Source organism: Epinephelus lanceolatus, chromosome 5 (assembly GCF_041903045.1).
Source record: "Epinephelus lanceolatus isolate andai-2023 chromosome 5, ASM4190304v1, whole genome shotgun sequence".
In the NCBI taxonomy this organism is placed as follows: Eukaryota; Metazoa; Chordata; class Actinopteri; order Perciformes; family Serranidae; genus Epinephelus; species Epinephelus lanceolatus.
The window spans coordinates 405,001-426,492 of record NC_135738.1 but is presented as its reverse complement, the minus strand read 5'-3'; the positions used below and the strand labels follow the sequence as shown (position 1 = coordinate 426,492).

The following is a 21,492-nucleotide window of genomic DNA, read 5'->3' as shown; positions in this document are numbered from 1 at the left end:
TCCGTACGAGTGTCCGACCTTCATCAGTTCTCCTCCCATGTGCTGCCTCTTTTCTTCAACAGCTCCTGTGTTGATTAGACGGCCCTCGAACACACAAGTATTTGTTTGGAATTCCTTTATATCAAAGAGAAGTGAGACGTCTCTGCAGCTGATATCTGCAACACTCTGCAGCTCACACTCACACTACAGGAGGAATGTGTACTTTGTCCTTCTGTCCCTGTACGTTTGGGAAGTGCATGTATTTTGTCTGTCTGCATCATCTTTACGTGCACGTTGTTGGGTCAGTGTGCACCAGGGGGACATGCTAGAGTGTGTGTGTGTGTGTGTGTGTGTGTGTGTGTGTGTGTGTGTGTGTGAGAAAGTGTGAAATTCCATGTTGCAGATGTGTTGTGAAGCCATGGTGCTTTCAGCACACCATAAAAGAGACATTCCAGTCCTAGCTGTGTCCAATGTATTGTTCCCGACGTGAACAAGCACAGCTTGTAAATCTCTCCGCTCATTTCCAGAACATTCCTCACCTGACACACCTCATTAACATAGACTGGGATCCCACTGTGTGTGTGTGTGTGTGTGTGTGTGTGTGTGTGCGTGTGTGTGTGTGTGTGCGTGTGTGTGTGTGTGTGTGTGAGAAACAGAGACGTTCTGTTTCTCTTCCAGTTAACAAACTACAGCTTTTGTTTGAGGAGGGTGAACATTGATCCGTTAAACATACATCTCCTCAGCACTCGTCAGTGTGTGACGGACCCTCGGCAGTTGTGCGGTGCATAAGTGTGTGTTGGTGTGTGTTTATGTGTGTATGTTTGTGTACCTGGCTTGTAGGACATGCCCGGTGGGAAGAGGAAGCCCTGCTGTGCGGCGGCGGCGGCAGCCAGAGACCGCTGGTCGTGAGGAAACACTGGGATCATCATCGGAGGCATGTGACCCTGGACCTGAGACACAGAGACACAGAGACATGTTGGCAAGGGACAGACAAGAGACATGTTTCAAGTCTTCACGTTAAACATGTCATAAAAACAGGATGAGGCTCACGACCACTTCTGTCTACACAAACACTGCATTTATACACAGCACAGAACACAGAAAGCTGAGAGCAGGGAAATGGACACATGGACAGAAAGGACAGTCAGGACATAAGAGACAAAAGAAAGAGTGAAGGAAAAATAATGAAGTGAATGAACACAAAGAGAGAAAGAAGAAGAAGAGTCAGAAACACTGCAGAACAAACATTATACACGTGTTTCCAAACGAAGATGATGGCGAGGGCCAAAGAGTCTGAGAGCAAACAGCAGATGAAGACGTCCGTTGATGAGAAGCGAACATGTGAAACAAAGCGCCTTTAAAACAACACAGAGGCTAACAGCTGCCTTTCATGTCGGCTTGAAAGACTCTTAAAAAGTGTTGGTTCGGCAGAGTTCAGACGCCGAAGGCTCCGACTGAGGAGAGCAAATCAAAGATGAGCCTGCGGGAATCTATTAGGGCCGACTGATCCATCTCTCTCTGCTCTTTATCTCCTCCTTTTCTTTCACTTCTTTTTCTCTCTTGTAAAATTGTTTGTCTCTTTTCTTTCTCTCAGTCCGTCTGTCTTTGCTTCCGTTTTCTTTCTTCTGGCTCGTTAAGTTTCTGTCTGAAAGATTTTACAGGTCATGTTAAAGGAATGAAATTAAAATAAAGTGCACATGAGGAGATTTAAACTGTTAACACTTGAACTTGTATCAGTCATATTTCAGACGCACTGAAACATGTTGCAGTTTGCTGCTTTGTTTAATTATATTCTTCTATTTTTATTAAATATTATAACTGTCATCACTTCTCATTATGGTATTCTTTTATTTATAGAATAAAACTCTCAAAGTGGGTATTTATTCAGAGCCATGATGGATATTATCTCTGTGTTAATCTACAGTAAATCACTGTACGTTTTAATACATTCAAACAATTGCAAAGACGAAATCTGAACGTCGATTCATGTTTTATTAAATCTTAAATTAACGGTGATGCAAAAGACCTAAAACCACTGATGTTAAAAGTGTGACACTGAAACAGCGTCATGAAATTCATGTTTCAAAATCAAATCATAATTCAGTGGTGGCGTCTGACGTTGACATTAAAACATCAGCTGGGCCGCAGCATCTTCTTCTTCTTTGTTTCTTCTTTTAGAAATCATTTCTCTTCTTCTCTCATCACTTATCTTTATTCTTTCTTTTCTTGTCTCCTGCTCTTTAGATTTCTTTTTCTCTTTTTTGTCCCGTTGTTTTTTTCTGTTTTATTATTTTTGGAGGAAGTAAAAATTCATCCTTTCACTCGCTCTGTTTTTTGTCACATTTCGGTGAATCACACTTGTGTCTTGGCTTCTTTCTTTCATTATCCCTCTCTAATTTCTGTTCCTCCTATTTCTCTTCTCTCTGAACGTTTTCTTCATTTCACACCTTTGTTAGCCTCTTCTGGTTTGTCTTCTCTTCTTTTTCTCTACTGAGACGAGCGCTGGTTGACACCTCTGCTCAGTGGCCTTTACCTCCATTCATCTCCTTTACTACCAATTCATTAAGCAGGCTGACCCCTCCCTCCGTCCTCCGGGGACACTTCATCATTGGAGCCTGGATTTACACCATCAGCATGTTGTGTGGTTACGTGGTGGAGCTGGATGAGCGTCCTCGGGGACGGGAGGGCGGATGAAATGGTTTGTGGTGGGGAGGTTCAAACAGCATGACTAAACACCGAGAGATGAGCAGGAGCATCCTTCGCTTGTGTTTACTATAAAGGGCCACAGATTTTATTAATCGATTAACGCTGTTAACAAACATCAGCATCTTTGGCTTTTTAGACATGCTGCGTTTTTTTGTGTTCTCAAATTCATTGTTTTCAATGCAGATGTGCAGCAGGCGCTCAAACGCCACAGCAACACTGTCAAAGCGTGCACGTGTACCAGAGCACATATGTTTCAGGGTGCGAAGGCTGCACGCTCAGATAAACTGAGGTAACGAGGACCAGCCAATCACAGCTGACAGAAATCTGTCCCTCATTCACACAGACACCACTGGCTTTGATTTTAACAGTAACTGAGTACAACACACGACTGTCACACACACACACACACACACACACACACACAGTTTTACAAGCAGCAAATATATTCAGAACATCTGTGGGTGCAGGTTCAGTTTGATAACGATCAACAGTTTAATCAATAATAATGCAGCATTTTTTAATTGTTATATTTTGTGAGTTAAAATCTGAAAAAGTGACATACATTGATCTGTCAGGTAAATGTAGTGCTGCGATGTTTCCTCTGAAACACACAGGTGCTTTTTTAAAGGGAGTTTTCATACACATCACAACAGATCTATCGCTGTTTGGGCTCTGTTCACCCCTCATTATCATTATCTAATTATTAATTATTATTAATATTATTATTATTATTATTATCATCATCACACAGGTCCACCCAAATACACTGATATTATTCACTGCAGGAAATTTATTTTAATTTAATTTTCAAATCCATTTTTTTTCTGGAGGAAAAAATGTATCTTTTAAAGTTTTCTCACCTTTTTTAAATTATTAGAATAATGTGACAAATAAAGGTTTATAGACGGCAAACAGGACGGACGGACAATAACATGAAGCAGTTATGATGTTGTATGTAGTGATATGAGAAGAGTCTGGACTCTGCTCACCCACTTTAAAACACAATCAGGCATCTGTGTGTGTGTGTGTGTGTGTGTGTGTGTGTGTGTGTGTGTGTTAGCCACCGTTAGCTTTGTTCAGTCAATGTGCAGTTACATGTGTTCATGTGTTCATCACCTGACCAGCTCTTCAGACAGCCATGTTTAGGTCACACTCCAAAAAAAGCCTGATCGCTAGGGAGGCCCTCGTCTCTCTCTCTCTCTCTCGCACGCATGCACGCACACACACACACACACACACACACACACAGAAGCTGTGTGACGTCTTGTGACACGGAGAGAAGGGAATGAGGAGAGAATAAAAACCAGTCTGTCTGTCCGAGCGCCTAAAAACGAAGAAGAAGAAGTGGGGGGGGGGGGGGGGGGGGGTATAGAGTGGGACAAAATGCTCCCATTCATTGTATTCCTCTGGGAACACTGGGACTGACTGGAGCTGCTTCACCAGCGCAAACACACAAAGATCTTCTTTTACCGAGGGGAGGGGGGTGGGTCGGGGTGCTGCGGGGGCCCCGCTCTGCTCAGCCCCTAAAAAAACACAAGGCCTCTTCCTCCAACGGCCCCGCACACACGTCCACATACACACACCTCAGGAACATGAGCATGCGCGCACACTCACACACACACACACACACACACACACTAGGATTAATGATGCTCTTGTGTACTGCAGCAGGGTGGGGGGGGGGGGGGGGGGGGGGGGGGGGGGGGGGGGGGCGGTGTTGATGTGAGTGAGAAGAAAGAAATGAAGTGGTGTGGTTGTGCAGTTGCAGCTACACACTCAGATCCATACAGGTACATGACTCTGTGTTCACACCAAAGATATTCATCACTCTGCTGACTCGTCTCTGGACTCTGAACATGAACCATGTATAGTCTGATATATATTCCATAAATTAAAATGAACCATATATAGTCTGATATATATTCTATAAATTAAAATGAACCATATATAGTGTGGTATATATTCTATAAATTAAAATGAACCATATATAGTGTGGTATATATTCTATAAATTAAAATGAACCATGTATAGTCTGATATATATTCTATAAATTAAAATGAACCATATATAGTGTGGTATATATTCTATAAATTAAAACGAACCATATATAGTGTGGTATATATTCCATAAATTAAAACGAACCATATATAGTGTGGTATATATTCCATAAATTAAAACGAACCATGTATAGTGTGGTATATATTCCATAAATTAAAACGAACCATATATAGTGTGGTATATATTCTATAAATTAAAATGAACCATATATAGTGTGGTATATATTCTATAAATTAAAATGAACCATGTATAGTCTGATATATATTCTATAAATTAAAATGAACCATATATAGTGTGGTATATATTCTATAAATTAAAACGAACCATATATAGTGTGGTATATATTCCATAAATTAAAACGAACCATGTATAGTGTGGTATATATTCCATAAATTAAAACGAACCATGTATAGTGTGGTATATATTCTATAAATTAAAACGAACCATGTATAGTGTGGTATATATTCCATAAATTAAAACGAACCATGTATAGTGTGGTATATATTCCATAAATTAAAACGAACCATGTATAGTGTGGTATATATTCCATAAATTAAAACGAACCATGTATAGTGTGGTATATATTCCATAAATTAAAACGAACCATGTATAGTGTGGTATATATTCTATAAATTAAAACGAACCATATATAGTCTGGTATATATTCTATAAATTAAAACGAACCATGTATAGTGTGGTATATATTCCATAAATTAAAACGAACCATGTATAGTGTGGTATATATTCCATAAATTAAAACGAACCATATATAGTGTGGTATATATTCTATAAATTAAAACGAACCATATATAGTCTGGTATATATTCTATAAATTAAAACGAACCATGTATAGTGTGGTATATATTCCATAAATTAAAACGAACCGTATATAGTGTGGTATATATTCCATAAATTAAAACGAACCATATCTAGTGTGGTATATATTCCATAAATTAAAACGAACCGTATATAGTGTGGTATATATTCCATAAATTAAAACGAACCATATATAGTCTGGTATATATTCTATAAATTAAAACGAACCATATATAGTGTGGTATATATTCTATAAATTAAAACGAACCATATATAGTCTGGTATATATTCCACAAATTAAAATGAACCATATATAACGTGGTATATATTCTATAAATTAAAATGAACCATATATAGTGTGGTAGATATTCCATAAATTAAAATGAACCATATATAGTCTGGTATATATTCCATAAATTAAAATGAACCATATATAGTGTGGTATATATTCTATAAATTAAAATGAACCATGTATAGTCTGATATATATTCCATAAATTAAAATGAACCATATATAGTGTGGTATATATTCTATAAATTAAAACGAACCATATATAGTGTGGTATATATTCCATAAATTAAAACGAACCATGTATAGTGTGGTATATATTCCATAAATTAAAACGAACCATATATAGTGTGGTATATATTCCATAAATTAAAACGAACCATATATAGTCTGGTATATATTCCATAAATTAAAACGAACCATATATAGTCTGGTATATATTCTATAAATTAAAACGAACCATATATAGTCTGGTATATATTCCATAAATTAAAACGAACCATATATAGTCTGGTATATATTCCATAAATTAAAACGAACCATATATAGTCTGGTATATATTCCATAAATTAAAACGAACCATATATAGTCTGGTATATATTCCATAAATTAAAACGAACCATATATAGTCTGGTATATATTCCATAAATTAAAACGAACCATATATAGTCTGGTATATATTCCATAAATTAAAACGAACCATATATAGTGTGGTAGATATTCCATAAATTAAAATTAACCATATATAGTCTGGTATATATTCCATAAATTAAAATGAACCATATATAGTCTGGTATATATTCTATAAATTAAAACGAACCATATATAGTGTGGTATATATTCTATAAATTAAAATGAACCATATATAGTCTGGTATATATTCTATAAATTAAAATGAATCATATATAACGTGGTATATATTCCATAAATTAAAATGAACCATATATAGTCTGGTATATATTCCATAAATTAAAACGAACCATATATAGTCTGGTATATATTCCATGAATTAAAATGAACCATATATAGCGTGGCATATATTCCATAGATTAAAATGAACCATATATAGTCTGGTATATATTCTATGGTGATGATGCTAACACTGGGTCACACCAGGCTACAGCTGATACTAACACTGGGTAACACCAGGCTACAGCTGATGCTTACACTGGGTAACACCAGGCTACAGCTGATACTAACACTGGGTAACACCAGGCTACAGCTGATGCTAACACTGGGTCACACCAGGCTACAGCTGATGCTTACACTGGGTCACACCAGGCTACAGCTGATGCTAACACTGGGTAACACCAGGCTACAGCTGATACTAACACTGTGTCACACCAGGCTACAGCTGATGCTAACACTGGGTAACACCAGGCTACAGCTGATGCTAACACTGGGTCACACCAGGCTACAGCTGATGCTAACACTGGGTAACACCAGGCTACAGCTGATGCTAACACTGGGTCACACCAGGCTACAGCTGATGCTAACACTGGGTAACACCAGGCTACAGCTGATACTAACACTGGGTCACACCAGGCTACAGCTGATGCTAACACTGGGTCACACCAGGCTACAGCTGATGCTAACACTGGGTAACACCAGGCTACAGCTGATGCTAACACTGGGTCACACCAGGCTACAGCTGATGCTAACACTGGGTAACACCAGGCTACAGCTGATACTAACACTGGTCACACCAGGCTACAGCTGATGCTAACACTGGGTCACACCAGGCTACAGCTGATGCTAACACTGGGTAACACCAGGCTACAGCTGATGCTAACACTGTGTCACACCAGGCTACAGCTGATACTAACACTGTGTCACACCAGGCTACAGCTGATACTAACACTGGGTAACACCAGGCTACAGCTGATGCTAACACTGGGTCACACCAGGCTACAGCTGATACTAACACTGGGTAACACCAGGCTACAGCTGATACTAACACTGGGTCACACCAGGCTACAGCTGATGCTAACACTGGGTCACACCAGGCTACAGCTGATACTAACACTGGGTCACACCAGGCTACAGCTGATGCTTACACTGGGTCACACCAGGCTACAGCTGATGCTAACACTGGGTCACACCAGGCTACAGCTGATGCTAACACTGGGTCACACCAGGCTACAGCTGATACTAACACTGGGTAACACCAGGCTACAGCTGATACTAACACTGGGTCACACCAGGCTACAGCTGATGCTAACACTGGGTAACACCAGGCTACAGCTGATGCTAACACTGGGTCACACCAGGCTACAGCTGATGCTAACACTGGGTAACACAGGCTACAGCTGATGCTAACACTGGGTCACACCAGGCTACAGCTGATACTAACACTGGGTCACACCAGGCTACAGCTGATACTAACACTGGGTCACACCAGGCTACAGCTGATACTAACACTGGTCACACCAGGCTACAGCTGATGCTAACACTGGGTCACACCAGGCTACAGCTGATGCTAACACTGGGTCACACCAGGCTACAGCTGATGCTAACACTGGGTAACACCAGGCTACAGCTGTTTTTGTTTTTTGTTGAACTGGAACGTGGTCAAGTTGTGTCTGACCTCCGACTTGTGAGCTAAATGGAACACAACATTAACACAACCTTAGGCATGTAATCTATAGTGACACGATAAGCTAACGATGTAGCAGGGCTGAGTTCTGCCCCCTGGTGGTCAGACTTAATGCAGCCTCAAAAACAGGATATGTAATCAGTTTGTTGTTGTTACACTCACGTGAGCTGGATGAAGATGGCAGAGGTGATTTTAATTGAAGCACACACAGTTACTGTATATGTTTCTATAGGCTAACACACACAAACACACACACACACACACACACACACACAGTGAAGTGAGGGCCGTTGTAAAGTCAAGAGTTTGCCATTCTCCATAGCTGCTGAGTCCAATCCACGTTATGGGCCTTCCATGGCTTTCCGACTCATTGTGTCTGAAGCTGTATGTGCTGATGTCGGAGCTGCCTGTCCATCTAACGGCCATTTGCCTGCTCCATTAGTTCTTATGCATGTGTGTGTGTGTGTGTGTGTGTGTTTATGTTAACACAGGTTTAGTAACTTGGACTCCTCAGAGCCTCAGCCGACATCAGCACTTTACAGACAAGAGAAAAGCTTCCAACTCTGATTCAGTAATGACAGAAGGAGTTTACAGAGAGGAAGGTGTGTGTGTGTGTCGTTCATCATCATCATCATCATCATCATCACATCATGACTCATAAATAATAAAAGTCTCTTTCTTTACTATAAATGATTTCATCTGGTCCTCGTTCAGCCGTCACACAGATCTGTATCCACAGCTCAGGTTATGAAACATTAACCCCATGACAGAGAGCTTCAACAGGGGGCAGCATACCATACTGTTAGCTTCATCTTCGTCATCATCATCAGAGGGGAATATTAAAAACAATCAGAAAACAACAAGAAGTCACAGAGAAGAGGAGGAGGAGGAGGAGGAGGAGCAGAGCAGACGGAGGAGGAGACAGAGGAGTTATAAATGAAGAACAGAGAGAGGGAGGAGGAGGAGGAGGAGTGCGCTTTGCAGTCATTAATTAGCCCGTTAGCTAGGGCCCGGGCGGTGCGGTTAGGGCCTGCGCCTTTGTGGGCCCGAAGAAATGGGCCCATATGAGAGCCATTATAGGAACTGACTTAACAAAGACACATGCCTGTCAGCCACCAGGCTGGGCTGGGCTGCTCTGCTGACGCTCCGCACACAAAGGGCCCACCGCCGCCAGCCCTGTGTGTGTGTGTGTGTGTGTGTGTGTGTGTGTGTGTGTGTGTGTGTGTGTGTGTGCGTGCGTGCATGCATGCTGTGCGTGTGTTGCAGGGGAATATATATATATGAAGAGTCCACATGTGTGCAGTAACATCAGCTGTATCTGCTCTCAGTTCATATCATGATACACATTTATAAGTACATGTGTGTGTGTGTGTGTGTGTGTGTGTGTGTGTACATGCATGTTTTTAATGTTTAAATATCAGCTGTTTAGTGTGTTTCTTCCTCTGTGTGTGTGTGTGTGTGTGTGTGCGTGCGTGCGTGTGTGTGTTGCAGGGGAATATATATATATGAAGAGTCCACATGTGTGCAGTAACATCAGCTGTATCTGCTCTCAGTTCATATCATGATACACATTTATAAGTACATGTGTGTGTGTGTCTGTGTGTGTGTGTGTGTGTGTGTGTGTGTGTGTGTGTACATGCATGTTTTTAATGTTTAAATATCAGCTGTTTAGTGTGTTTCTTCTCTGTGTGTGTGTGTGTGTAATCATATCTATGAGAGCGAGTCCTGGGAAGCGTTCCTTTAACCCATGGCTGCCCCCCCGCTGGCTCTCCACACCATTTAAAACCACATGACAGGAAACCTGGGTCACTTTGAACTACAGTACGCTGACAAACACACCGACACCGTCGTCCACAGACAGAAGAGACAGAAGAAGGAAAAGCAGCTCCTGCTGACAGCTCATTGTCTCCGTCTATAAATCAGACTCAGATAAGACTCCAGTCTATAAAAGTCTCAGAATTTATGAGCAGAGTCATAAAATTAATTCTAATTAATCACCAAAGGTCTCGATGATGCAACAGATGGCATGTGTTCGCTGAACGCTGCACATCGGGGAGTTGCAACTGTTGTTTCTTATTTTTTCCATCTGGACAACATTTAGTGTTTGGAATAAAGAGATGAAGAAGGAGCGGCGCCTCACCGCACCGAGGCCTCCTCCTCTCAGCTCAAACAGTAGCTCCTCCGAGTATTGGCCTGAGAGGAGCTCAGGTCTGGATTTGATAAGTGGAAACAGACCGGTGCAGCGCTGCCTGTGTGTTTGAAGCCAAAACACATCCGACACAGCGTAAACAGGCCGTACTCCAGTGACTAAGCCCTGGAGCTTAGCCATAATCATTGTAAACCTCTGTACAGCAGATAGACCATATGCTCCGCACTGAGCTCCGCACTGAGCTCCGCTGCCTCACCAACAAATGCCTTTGTTTTCTAAATAAGTCCACGTCGCTGCTGCACGCCCAGCTGTGCTGCGTTTAATGTCCTGCAACTTTACAGTGAAAACAAACTCTTTGTTTTTGTCTCTGAGTGAACTGATTCCTGAACATTTACTCAACAGGTCAGTCTGAATTAAATTCAACACAGAAAATAAGAAACAAAAGATGCAGCCAAAGTCTCTGAAGCTTGACGGGACAACATGAAGCACGTCCCTCCATCCTCCAAACCAAACATGACACAGTATCCAGGCTTCACAGCGTGGAGGAGGACCCGAGCAGTTTATGGTGTCGCTGTCCCCCGAGGCTCCGAGGCCTAATGAAGTCCCATCCGAGCTTTATTAAGATCCAAGGGTGGGGCCTCATCATAAAAGAGCAGAAGAAGGGGGGGGTCTCTAGATCACACCTCCGGAACACAGAAAGATCCAAAGCTGGTCGCCAATGGGGGGCCAATGGGGGGCTGACGGGGTCCTCAGTGGATCCAGATCGACTCAGCAGCTGATTTAATGCAGCAGCAATTCAACCACTTAAAAACATATCCTGAGGAAATACAAGCTGGCTAACGTCCCACATGGCGATCAGCCACAGCGCGTGTATTTAGCAGCATTTGGTTCACAGCTGGACATCACGCCTCGGTGAGCGTGTATGAATATCGAGCGCAGACGGATCACGAGTTTCAGAACATCAGGTGGATCAAACAGTAGAAGAAGAAAAGAAAACAAACACAATCAGACCTGTGAACCAAACAGGAAGTGACCTTTGTTTATCTGGAGGTACGTCTCATGTTATGATCTGGATTCATGACAGAAGCTAAGAGGAAGAACAAACAGCAGAGGAGGAGGAGGAGGAGGAGGAGGAGGAGGAGGAAGCCTGGAGGATGCTGGGATATCGATCGCTGAGTGATCAATGCAGCAGTAAATGATCTGGCCATAACCAGGGCAATTACTGGCTCAGTGGTGTGTGTGTGTGTGTGTGTGTGTGTGTGTCTGCAGGCCTCGGTATCAGTGCAGGACCAGTGTCTCAAAACATAACAGAAAAGGTCACGACCTCTCACTCCATTGTTGTTTCTTCATCACACATGACTCAGTAATGATGAAGAGGAAGAAAATGGACGCTCAGATCATTGAGACAGAGACGTTAAACAGAGATGAGGGGAGTCTGCAGAGAGCAGTGTGTGTGTGTGTGTGTGTGTGTGTGTTTATGACTGCTGTGTAGTTGTGAAGGTGTGTTGAGGGTGTAATTGGTAGGTGTGTGTGTGTGTGTGTGTGTGTGTACAGTACTGACCTGGATCTGTTGTTGGAGAATGTTGATCTTGTGCTGCTGCTGCAGGAGCTGCTGCTGTTGTCTGGCGATCTGCACACACACACACACACACACACACAGAAAGAGAGAAACAGTTAATAAAACAATCCCATTGAGTCTCCACTCTGTGTTTCAGCTCTGTGTGGACACAGCTGCTGACCTGAACACTAAACCTCAGTCATCAGTTCTCTGTCCAGCAGCTGTGTGTTAGTCTCTCACTCTACAGCAGGAAACGGCTCTTCAAAGTAAAAGCTCTGTGCTGGAAATTCACTGCACTCCAAAATAAAGTGTATTTTTTACAAAGTTGATGCGTCACTTGTGGACCAATCAGAATAGAGCCGCGACCCACTTTTGGACCACGACCCACCAGTTGGGAACCACTGCTCTAAAACAACTTTTTCATTTGGTGTTTTCTTTTTTAACCATTTTAATGCCAGCGCTCACCTCCATACCAAAACATGTTCCTTCTGCAGGGTTACTGTCGCTGCACCACCACAGAGGGCTCTGATTGGTTTAATGAAATACAAACAACCCTGAGCGTTTTTTTCCTTCTCTGCAGAATGATGATGGGTTCAGGTGGACCTTCAGTTGGAAAGAAAAAAGGGTGCACACACACGCACACACACACAGAACTAAGGACACCATTTAACTGTCATTAGCCTTCATATCTGCAACACATGAGACAGACACCCACCAGCTGATCCCAGTCACTGTGCTGTTCTTCTTCTTCTATCATTTTAATCAGCACTGATCTGACCTGTGGTGAACAGTCTGTCACTGCTGCTGGGAAACACTTCAGGCTGCATGGGCTGTGATATCTGGGTCATTTTAGGAGGGTGAAAACTGTAAAAACCCAGTCAGTGAGTTTTGATACTGGAGGAGACGGTGAGCCAGGGAGGAAGAGGATGAAGGCACACTGAACCATCGAAGACAAAAATGTTTTCCAGCAGCTCTGAAAGGTTCGTCTGACGGGCGGTGCAGCAGGTCAATGCTCCACGATTGTTTCATCAGCGTGCTGAGCTCCTGACACTCAATGTGTGGGATTGACATGTTTACTGGGCCAACACCCAGCATGCCTCAGGAACCCCCCCCCCACACACACACACACACCCACACACACACACACCCATCATCGCTCCTCAACAGGAGGTGCCGTCACACTCCTTCTGATAAAAAACATCTGAAGTCAGAAGTTACAGAATCTGTCAGCCAGTGACGGACAGCTGTGACCAACCAGTGACGTGAGGTTAAACTCCTTAAAGGGCCAGCACGTCAAGCGTCTGATCCCGCCCACTCTGCGCCGGCAGAGTGAAGCAGCTGCCTCACTGTGTTTTTTCTGAGGAGTCGTTTAGTGTATTTATTCTGAAATGTAATTACAGGCTGCTGAATGGGAGGCGGCGCCCCATTTGCACACATGTCATATTTCATTAAAGGCAGATTTCTCAGGGTTTGTCTGTAGGGCATTATCCTATCAAGTCTCAACAGCCAAATGACTGGCTGATATTGGAATCTGTCTTTCTTTTCACTCTCTCCATCCTCCCCGCTCCTTTGTGAGGCTGTGAAAGGTGGAATGTGTTGTGATGGGAGGTGTGGACTTGTCCAAACAGAGCCTGTCGTATGTCGACCTACAGTAACGTGTCGGCAAAACAGCCTAAACAAAGAGCAGCTCACCTAAACACCTCTCTGTCTCTGTGTCTGTCACACGCTTGTTTCTCTGTGTCTGACACCTGAAGACACGCATCAGCATCGTCGCAGCTTTTAAAGACTCATAAACACACATAATAGAAGAAAAAAATATGTTTTGACTTCACGTCCTGGGTCTCATTCTGAAAGTTTGGGATTTTATTACTGACAGTTGGGACGACATTTTACAAGCCAACTTCGGGCCGATCTTCTTCCTGCTGTGTTCCTGCAGACGACAGGATACGTGTTCCTGTTCTGAGCGTTCACACAGAGAAATGAACGGCTCACCTTTCAGAGACGTGCGGTCTGTGAGCAGAGGCGTCACACCAAGGCGCTGCTTTGGTTCTTAACTAACTGAAAGCACAGGAAGTTCATCCAACCTAAAGCTACATCTGCTCTCCACCCTGCTGGAGTTACATCTCCAAATCTCAGCCATCAAAATATTCGGATATCTGAGAGGAGCGAATGACAGGCGCTCTGAACCGTGACGATGACGTCATGACACCATGTGACTATCCCTACCTGCTCCTGCTGCTGCCGGGCCAGCTCCATCTGTTGTCTCTGCTTCTCCAGCTGTGAGGCGGCCATCTTTTTCTGCTCGTCGTGGGCAGAGAGGAGCTGCTCCCGAAGACTGATCAGCTGACCGATCATAGTGGAGAGTTGGTGCTCCTTCTCCTCCAGCGACTCCGGCGTACCTGCACAGGTAGACAGAGAGGGAGGGGCTTTAATTTGATGCTGAAAGCTGGAAAGGTCTTTGTCATCGCATCACTCATCACGTCACAGGCTGTTGGCGTCGACAGCTAGCTAGCTTGCTGCTAACTCACAACAGTGGACGGTTTTTGAAAGGAGCTGACGAGCAGACCAGAAGCCCCGCCCACTAATCCGCAGCTGCAACAAATCTCCTGAGGTGTGAGGCAACAGGTGTAGATTTACTGCTGCGTGTAAGAATCACCATGAAACATGTTCTGTGCTTCTCAGATGAGTTTTTAGAACCGTCTAAATGTGTCGGCTGAAACAACAGAAGAAGACTGTGTGAGGCGCTACTGTCTCCTACGGGCCCTGAAGGCATCATTTTAGGTTTCATACATTTCTACATGTGCTGCAGTGTTTTCAACGGGCTTTAATGACATATTTACCAAGAGAGGCACCGCCCATAAGCTGATGCTGTCTGAGGGGGCGGGGCCTGAACACCTGGGCTGGAGCATGGTACTATCTTTATTTTATTTTGTTGGTTTATATGTGTCATTCTATTCAGTTTTTACTCATTCATTGTGTTTAATGGTTTACTTTTAGTATCATTATTTTCAACAAATTCTTGAGCAGTTGTGAGTCACACATCTCTGTATCTTTATTGGTTAATTCTTCATCTTAGTTATTATTTATGAGGTTTTACTCTTAGTTTAAACAGATGTGATCGGTTGCTGGCTTTGTTTTGTGCCTCTGATGTCTGCCTGACACTGTGTGCAGCACACTGTGTTTCCACCTGAATGAGCCAAATAAATAAAGTTGTCTTGCATAGTTTAGATGTTCAGTCTCCATTTAAAATCATCATCATCATAAAATCATCTCAGAATCAGACCTGTTCTGTTGATATGACGATAAAAACGAAGAGAAAACAGACAGAAATGTGGTGAAGATTTACGGTGATGTTCAGTTTGTGTCTTGCTGCAGACAGACGCCACAGAAACTAGTTTATTTTGCTTAAAGTTCCAGAAACATAAAAGCAAACAAAAGAAATGAAACATGTTTGTTGAACAGATTTAGAAAGTGTCTTGTATTTCCATCTCTCTACTTATTATGTCTCTTCCTGTCTGAACATGCCGTCACAGTTTATCACTCAGTGTCTCCCAACAACAATAAAAGTTCACCTGTGAAGAGTCGGAGCTCCTGTCAGCTTTATGACGAACACATTCCTCAAAGGTCGGGAGGAGGGACGACACACACACACACACACACACACACACACACATACACACACTGAACGAAAACTGTGTCACAACTTTGACTTCATCAGCAGCAGCATCTTCATCACCCTTAGTAACAAGTCTTCATCACAAAGCTGGCCCCGCCCTCTTTTTAAGGTTTGTATTCAACATGATTATTTTGTCAATCACATGTTGTTAAACATCGTTTCTCTTTTTGCCTCGTGACTTTCGAAGCAGTCGTGACTTTCAAACATAAAGCGGAGGAGGTGGAGGAGGAGGAGGAGGAGGAGGATGAGGAGGAGGAGGAGGAGGACAGAAACACAGCCGTCGACAGGACGCTGCCCTCAGAAGCGTGTGAGCACCAGCAGCAGGTGACGTTAGAGCTCTAGATATGCTAACGTTTGTGCTAACGTTTGTAAGCATTAGCCCACGTCCTTCATCACCTTCACCTCCTTCATCTCTTTCATTACCTTCACTTCCTTCACCTCCTTCATCACCTTCATCACCTTCACCTCCTTCATTACCTTCACTTCCTTCACCTCCTTCATCACCTTCACCTCCTTCACCTCTTTCACCTCCTTCATCACTTCACTCCTTCATCTCCTTCACCACCTTCATCACCTTCACCTCCTTCATCACCTTCACTTCCTTCACCTCCTTCATCACCTTCATCACCTCACTTCCTTCACCTCCTTCATCACCTTCATCTCCTTCATCACTTTCATCACCTTCACTTCCTTCATCACCACACCTCCTTCACACTCCTTCATCACTTTCATCACCTTCACTTCCTTCATCACCTTCACCTCCTTCATCACCTTCATTACCTTCACCCCTTCACTTCCTTCATCACTTTCACTTCCTTCATTACCCTCACTTCCTTCATCACCTTCACCTCCTTTGTTACCTTCACTTCCTTCATTACCTTCACCCCCTTCATTACCTTCATCTCCTTCACTTCCTTCATCACTTTCACTTCCTTCATCACCTTCAACTCCTTCATTACCTTCACTTCCTTCACCTCCTTCATCACTTTCACTTCCTTCATTACCTTCACTCATTCATCACCTTCAACTCCTTCATTACCTTCACTTCCTTCACCTCCTTCATCACCTTCACCTCCTTCATTACCTTCACTTCCTTCATTACCTTCACCCCCTTCATTACCTTCATCTCCTTCACTTCCTTCATTACCTTCACTTCCTTCATCACCTCACCTCCTTCACATCCTACATCACTTTCACCCCCTTCATTACCTTCACCCCCTTTATCACCTTCACTTCCTTCATTACCTTCACCCCCTTCATTACCTTCATCTCCTTCACTTCCTTCATCACTTTCACTTCCTTCATTACCTTCACTTCCTTCATTACCTTCACTTCCTTCGCCCCCTTCATTACCTTCACTTCCTTCATTACCTTCACTTCCTTCATCACTTTCACTTCCGTCATTACCTTCACTTCCTTCATCACTTCACTTCCGTCATTACCTTCACTTCCTTCATCACCTTCACCCCCTTCATTACCTTCACTTCCTTCATTACCTTCACCCCCTTCACTTCCTTCATCACCTTCACCCCCTTCATTACCTTCACTTCCTTCATCACCTCACCCTCTTCACTTCCTTCATTACCTTCACCCCCTTCACTTCCTTCATCACCTTCACCCCCTTCATTACCTTCACTTCCTTCATTACCTTCACTTCCTTCACTTCCTTCGCCCCCTTCATTACCTTCACTTCCTTCATCACTTTCACTTCCGTCATTACCTTCACTTCCTTCATCACTTTCACTTCCTTCATTACCTTCACTTCCTTCATTACCTTCACCCCCTTCATTACCTTCACCCCCTTCACTTCCTTCATCACCTTCACTTCCTTCATCACTTTCACTTCCGTCATTACCTTCACTTCCTTCATCACTTTCACTTCCTTCATTACCTTCACTTCCTTCATTACCTTCACTTCCTTCATTACCTTCACCCCCTTCACTTCCTTCATCTCCTTCACTTCCTTCATTACCTTCACTTCCTTCATCACCTTCACCCCCTTCATTACCTTCATTACCTTCATCTCCTTCACTTCCTTCATCACTTTCACTTCCTTCATTACCTTCACTTCCTTCATTACCTTCACCCCCTTCATACCTTCATCTCCTTCACTTCCTTCATCACTTTCACTTCCTTCATTACCTTCACCCCCTTCATTACCTTCATCACTTTACTTCCTTCATTACCTTCACTTCCTTCATTACCTTCACCTCCTTCATTACCTTCATCTCCTTCACTTCCTTCATTACCTTCATCTCCTTACTTCCTTCATCACTTTCACTTCCTTCATTACCTTCATCTCCTTCACTTCCTTCAACACTTTCACTTCCTTCATCACCTTCACCCCCTTTATCACCTGCACTTCCTTCATTACCTTCACCTCCTTCATCACCTTCACCTCCTTCATCACCTTCACCCCCTTCATTACCTTCACTTCCTTCACCTCCTTCATCTCCTTCACCTCCTTCATCACCTCACCTCCTTCATCACCTTCACTTCCTTCATCACCTTCACCTCCTTCATCACCTTCACCTCCTTCATCACCTCACTTCCTTCATCACCTTCACCTCCTTCATCACCTCACCTCCTTCATCACCTTTGTCACCTTCACTTCCTTCATCACCTTCACCTCCTTCATCACCTTCACCTCCTTTATTACCTTCACTTCTTTCATCTCCTTCACCCCCTTCACCTCTTCATTATCTTCACTTCCTTCATCTCCTTCACTTCCTTCATCACCTTCACCTCCTTCATCACCTTCATCACCTTCACTTCCTTCATCACCTTCACCTCCTTCATCACCTTCGTCACCTTCACTTCCTTCATCACCTTCACCTCCTTCATCACCTTCACCTCCTTTATTACCTACTTTTCAATTCCTTCATCACCTTCATCTCCTTTATTACCTTCACCTCCTTTATTACCTTCAATTCCTTCATCTCCTTCACCTCCTTCATTACCTTCATCACCTTCATTACCTTCACTTCCTTCATTACCTTCACTTCCTTCATCACCTTCACCTCCTTCATTACCTTCACTTTCTTCATCACCTTCACCCCCTTCATTACCTTCACTTCCTTCATCACCTTCACCTCCTTCATTACCTTCACCCCTTCATCTCCTTCACTTCCTTCATCTCCTTCACTTCCTTCATCACTTTCACCTCCTTCATCACCTTCACCCCCTTCATTACCTTCACTTCCTTCATCACCTTCACCCCCTTCATTACCTTCACGTCCTTCATCACCTTCACTTCCTTCATCACCTCACCCCCTTCATCACCTTCACCCCCTTCATTACCTTCACGTCCTTCATCACCTTCACTTCCTTCATTACCTTCACCCCCTTATCACCTTCACCTCCTTATCACCTTCACCCCCTTCATTACCTTCACTTCCTTCACCTCCTTCATCACCTTCACCTCCTTCATCTCCTTCACTTCCTTCATCTCCTTCACCTCCTTCATCACCTTCACCTCCTTCATCACCTTCACCTGCTTCACCTCCTTCATCACCTTCACCTCCTTCATCACCTTCACTTCCTTCATCACCTTCACCTCCTTCATCACCTTCACCTCCTTCGTCACCTTCACTTCCTTCATCACCTTCACCTCCTTCATCACCTTCACCTCCTTTATTACCTTCACTTCCTTCATCTCCTTCACCCCCTTCACCTTCTTCATTATCTTCACTTCCTTCATCTCCTTCACTTCCTTCATCACCTTCACCTCCTTCATCACCTTCGTCACCTTCACTTCCTTCATCACCTTCACCTCCTTCATCACCTTCACCTCCTTCATTACCTTCACCTCCTTTATTACCTTCAATTCCTTCATCACCTTCATCTCCTTTATTACCTTCACCTCCTTTATTACCTTCAATTCCTTCATCTCCTTCACCTCCTTCATTACCTTCATCACCTTCATTACCTTCACTTCCTTCATTACCTTCACCCCCTTCATTACCTTCACCCCCTTCATTACCTTCACTTCCTTCATTACCTTCACCCCCTTCATTACCTTCACTTTCTTCATCACCTTCACCCCCTTCATTACCTTCACTTCCTTCATTACCTTCACTTTCTTCATCACCTTCACCTCCTTCATTACCTTCACTTCCTTCATCACCTTCACCTCCTTCATTACCTTCACTTCCTTCATCACCTTCACCCCCTTCATTACCTTCACTTTCTTCATCACCTTCACCTCCTTCATTACCTTCACTTCCTTCATCACCTTCACCTCCTTCATTACCTTCACCCCTTCATCTCCTTCACTTCCTTCATCTCCTTCACTTCCTTCATCACTTTCACCTCCTTCATTACCTTCACTTCCTTCATCACCTTCACCCCCTTCATTACCTTCACGTCCTTCATCACCTTCACTTCCTTCATCACCTTCACCCCCTTCATCACCTTCACCTCCTTCATTACCGTCACGTCCTTCATTACCTTCACTTCCTTCATCCCCTTCACTTCCTTCATCACTTTCACCTCCTTCATTACCTTCACCCCCTTCATCTCCTTCACTTCCTTCATCTCCTTCACTTCCTTCATCACTTTCACCTCCTTCATTACCTTCACTTCCTTCATTACCTTCACCCCCTTCATTACCTTCACGTCCTTCATCTCCTTCACTTCCTTCATCTCCTTCACTTCCTTCATCACTTTCACCTCCTTCATTACCTTCACCCCCTTCATTACCTTCACTTCCTTCATCCCCTTCACTTCCTTCATCACTTTCACCTCCTTCATTACCTTCACCCCCTTCATCTCCTTCACTTCCTTCATCTCCTTCACTTCCTTCATCACTTTCACCTCCTTCATTACCTTCACTTCCTTCATTACCTTCACCCCCTTCATTACCTTCACGTCCTTCATCTCCTTCACTTCCTTCATCACTTTCACCTCCTTCATTACCTTCACCCCCTTCATTACCTTCACTTCCTTCATCACCTTCACCTCCTTCATTACCTTCACTTCCTTCATCTCCTTCACTTCCTTCATCTCCTTCACTTCCTTCATCACCTTCACCCCCTTCACTTCCTTCATTACCTTCACTTCCTTCATCACCTTCACCCCCTTCACTCCCTTCATTACCTTCACTTCCTTCATCACCTTCACCTCCTTCATTACCTTCACTTCCTTCATCACCTTCACTTCCTTCATTACCTTCACTTTCTTCATTACCTTCATTACCTTCACTTCCTTCATTACCTTCACCCCCTTCACTTCCTTCATTACCTTCACCCCTTTCATCACCTTCACCCCCTTCATTACCTTCACTTCCTTCATTACCTTCACTTCCTTCATTACCTTCACCCCCTTCATTACCTTCACTTCCTTCATCTCCTTCATCTCCTTCACTTCCTTCATTACCTTCACCCCCTTCATTACCTTCACCCCCTTCATTACCTTCACTTCCTTCATTACCTTCACCCCCTTCACTTCCTTCATTACCTTCACCCCCTTCATTACCTTCACGTCCTTCATTACCTTCACCTCCTTCATTACCTTCACTTCCTTCATTACCTTCACCCCCTTCACTTCCTTCATCTCCTTCATCTCCTTCACTTCCTTCATTACCTTCACCCCCTTCATTACCTTCACCCCCTTCATTACCTTCACTTCCTTCATTACCTTCACCCCCTTCACTTCCTTCATTACCT

General features: G+C 43.5%; 1 protein-coding gene across 4 annotated transcripts in view; it reads right to left on the bottom strand.

The window, feature by feature from the left end:
- Positions 1–21,492, bottom strand: part of LOC117261997 (transcription factor SOX-6-like) — a 188,190-nt gene that overhangs the window by 47,500 nt on the left and 119,198 nt on the right. For all 4 annotated transcript variants that reach the window (XM_078167556.1, XM_078167559.1, XM_078167558.1 and 1 more), the window contains exons 6-8: positions 14,377–14,549; positions 12,154–12,222; positions 809–929 (exon numbers count right to left, since the gene is read on the bottom strand). In XM_078167556.1, coding sequence (XP_078023682.1) covers positions 809–929; positions 12,154–12,222; positions 14,377–14,549 — 363 coding nt within the window. The remainder of the gene's footprint in view (positions 1–808; positions 930–12,153; positions 12,223–14,376; positions 14,550–21,492) is intronic.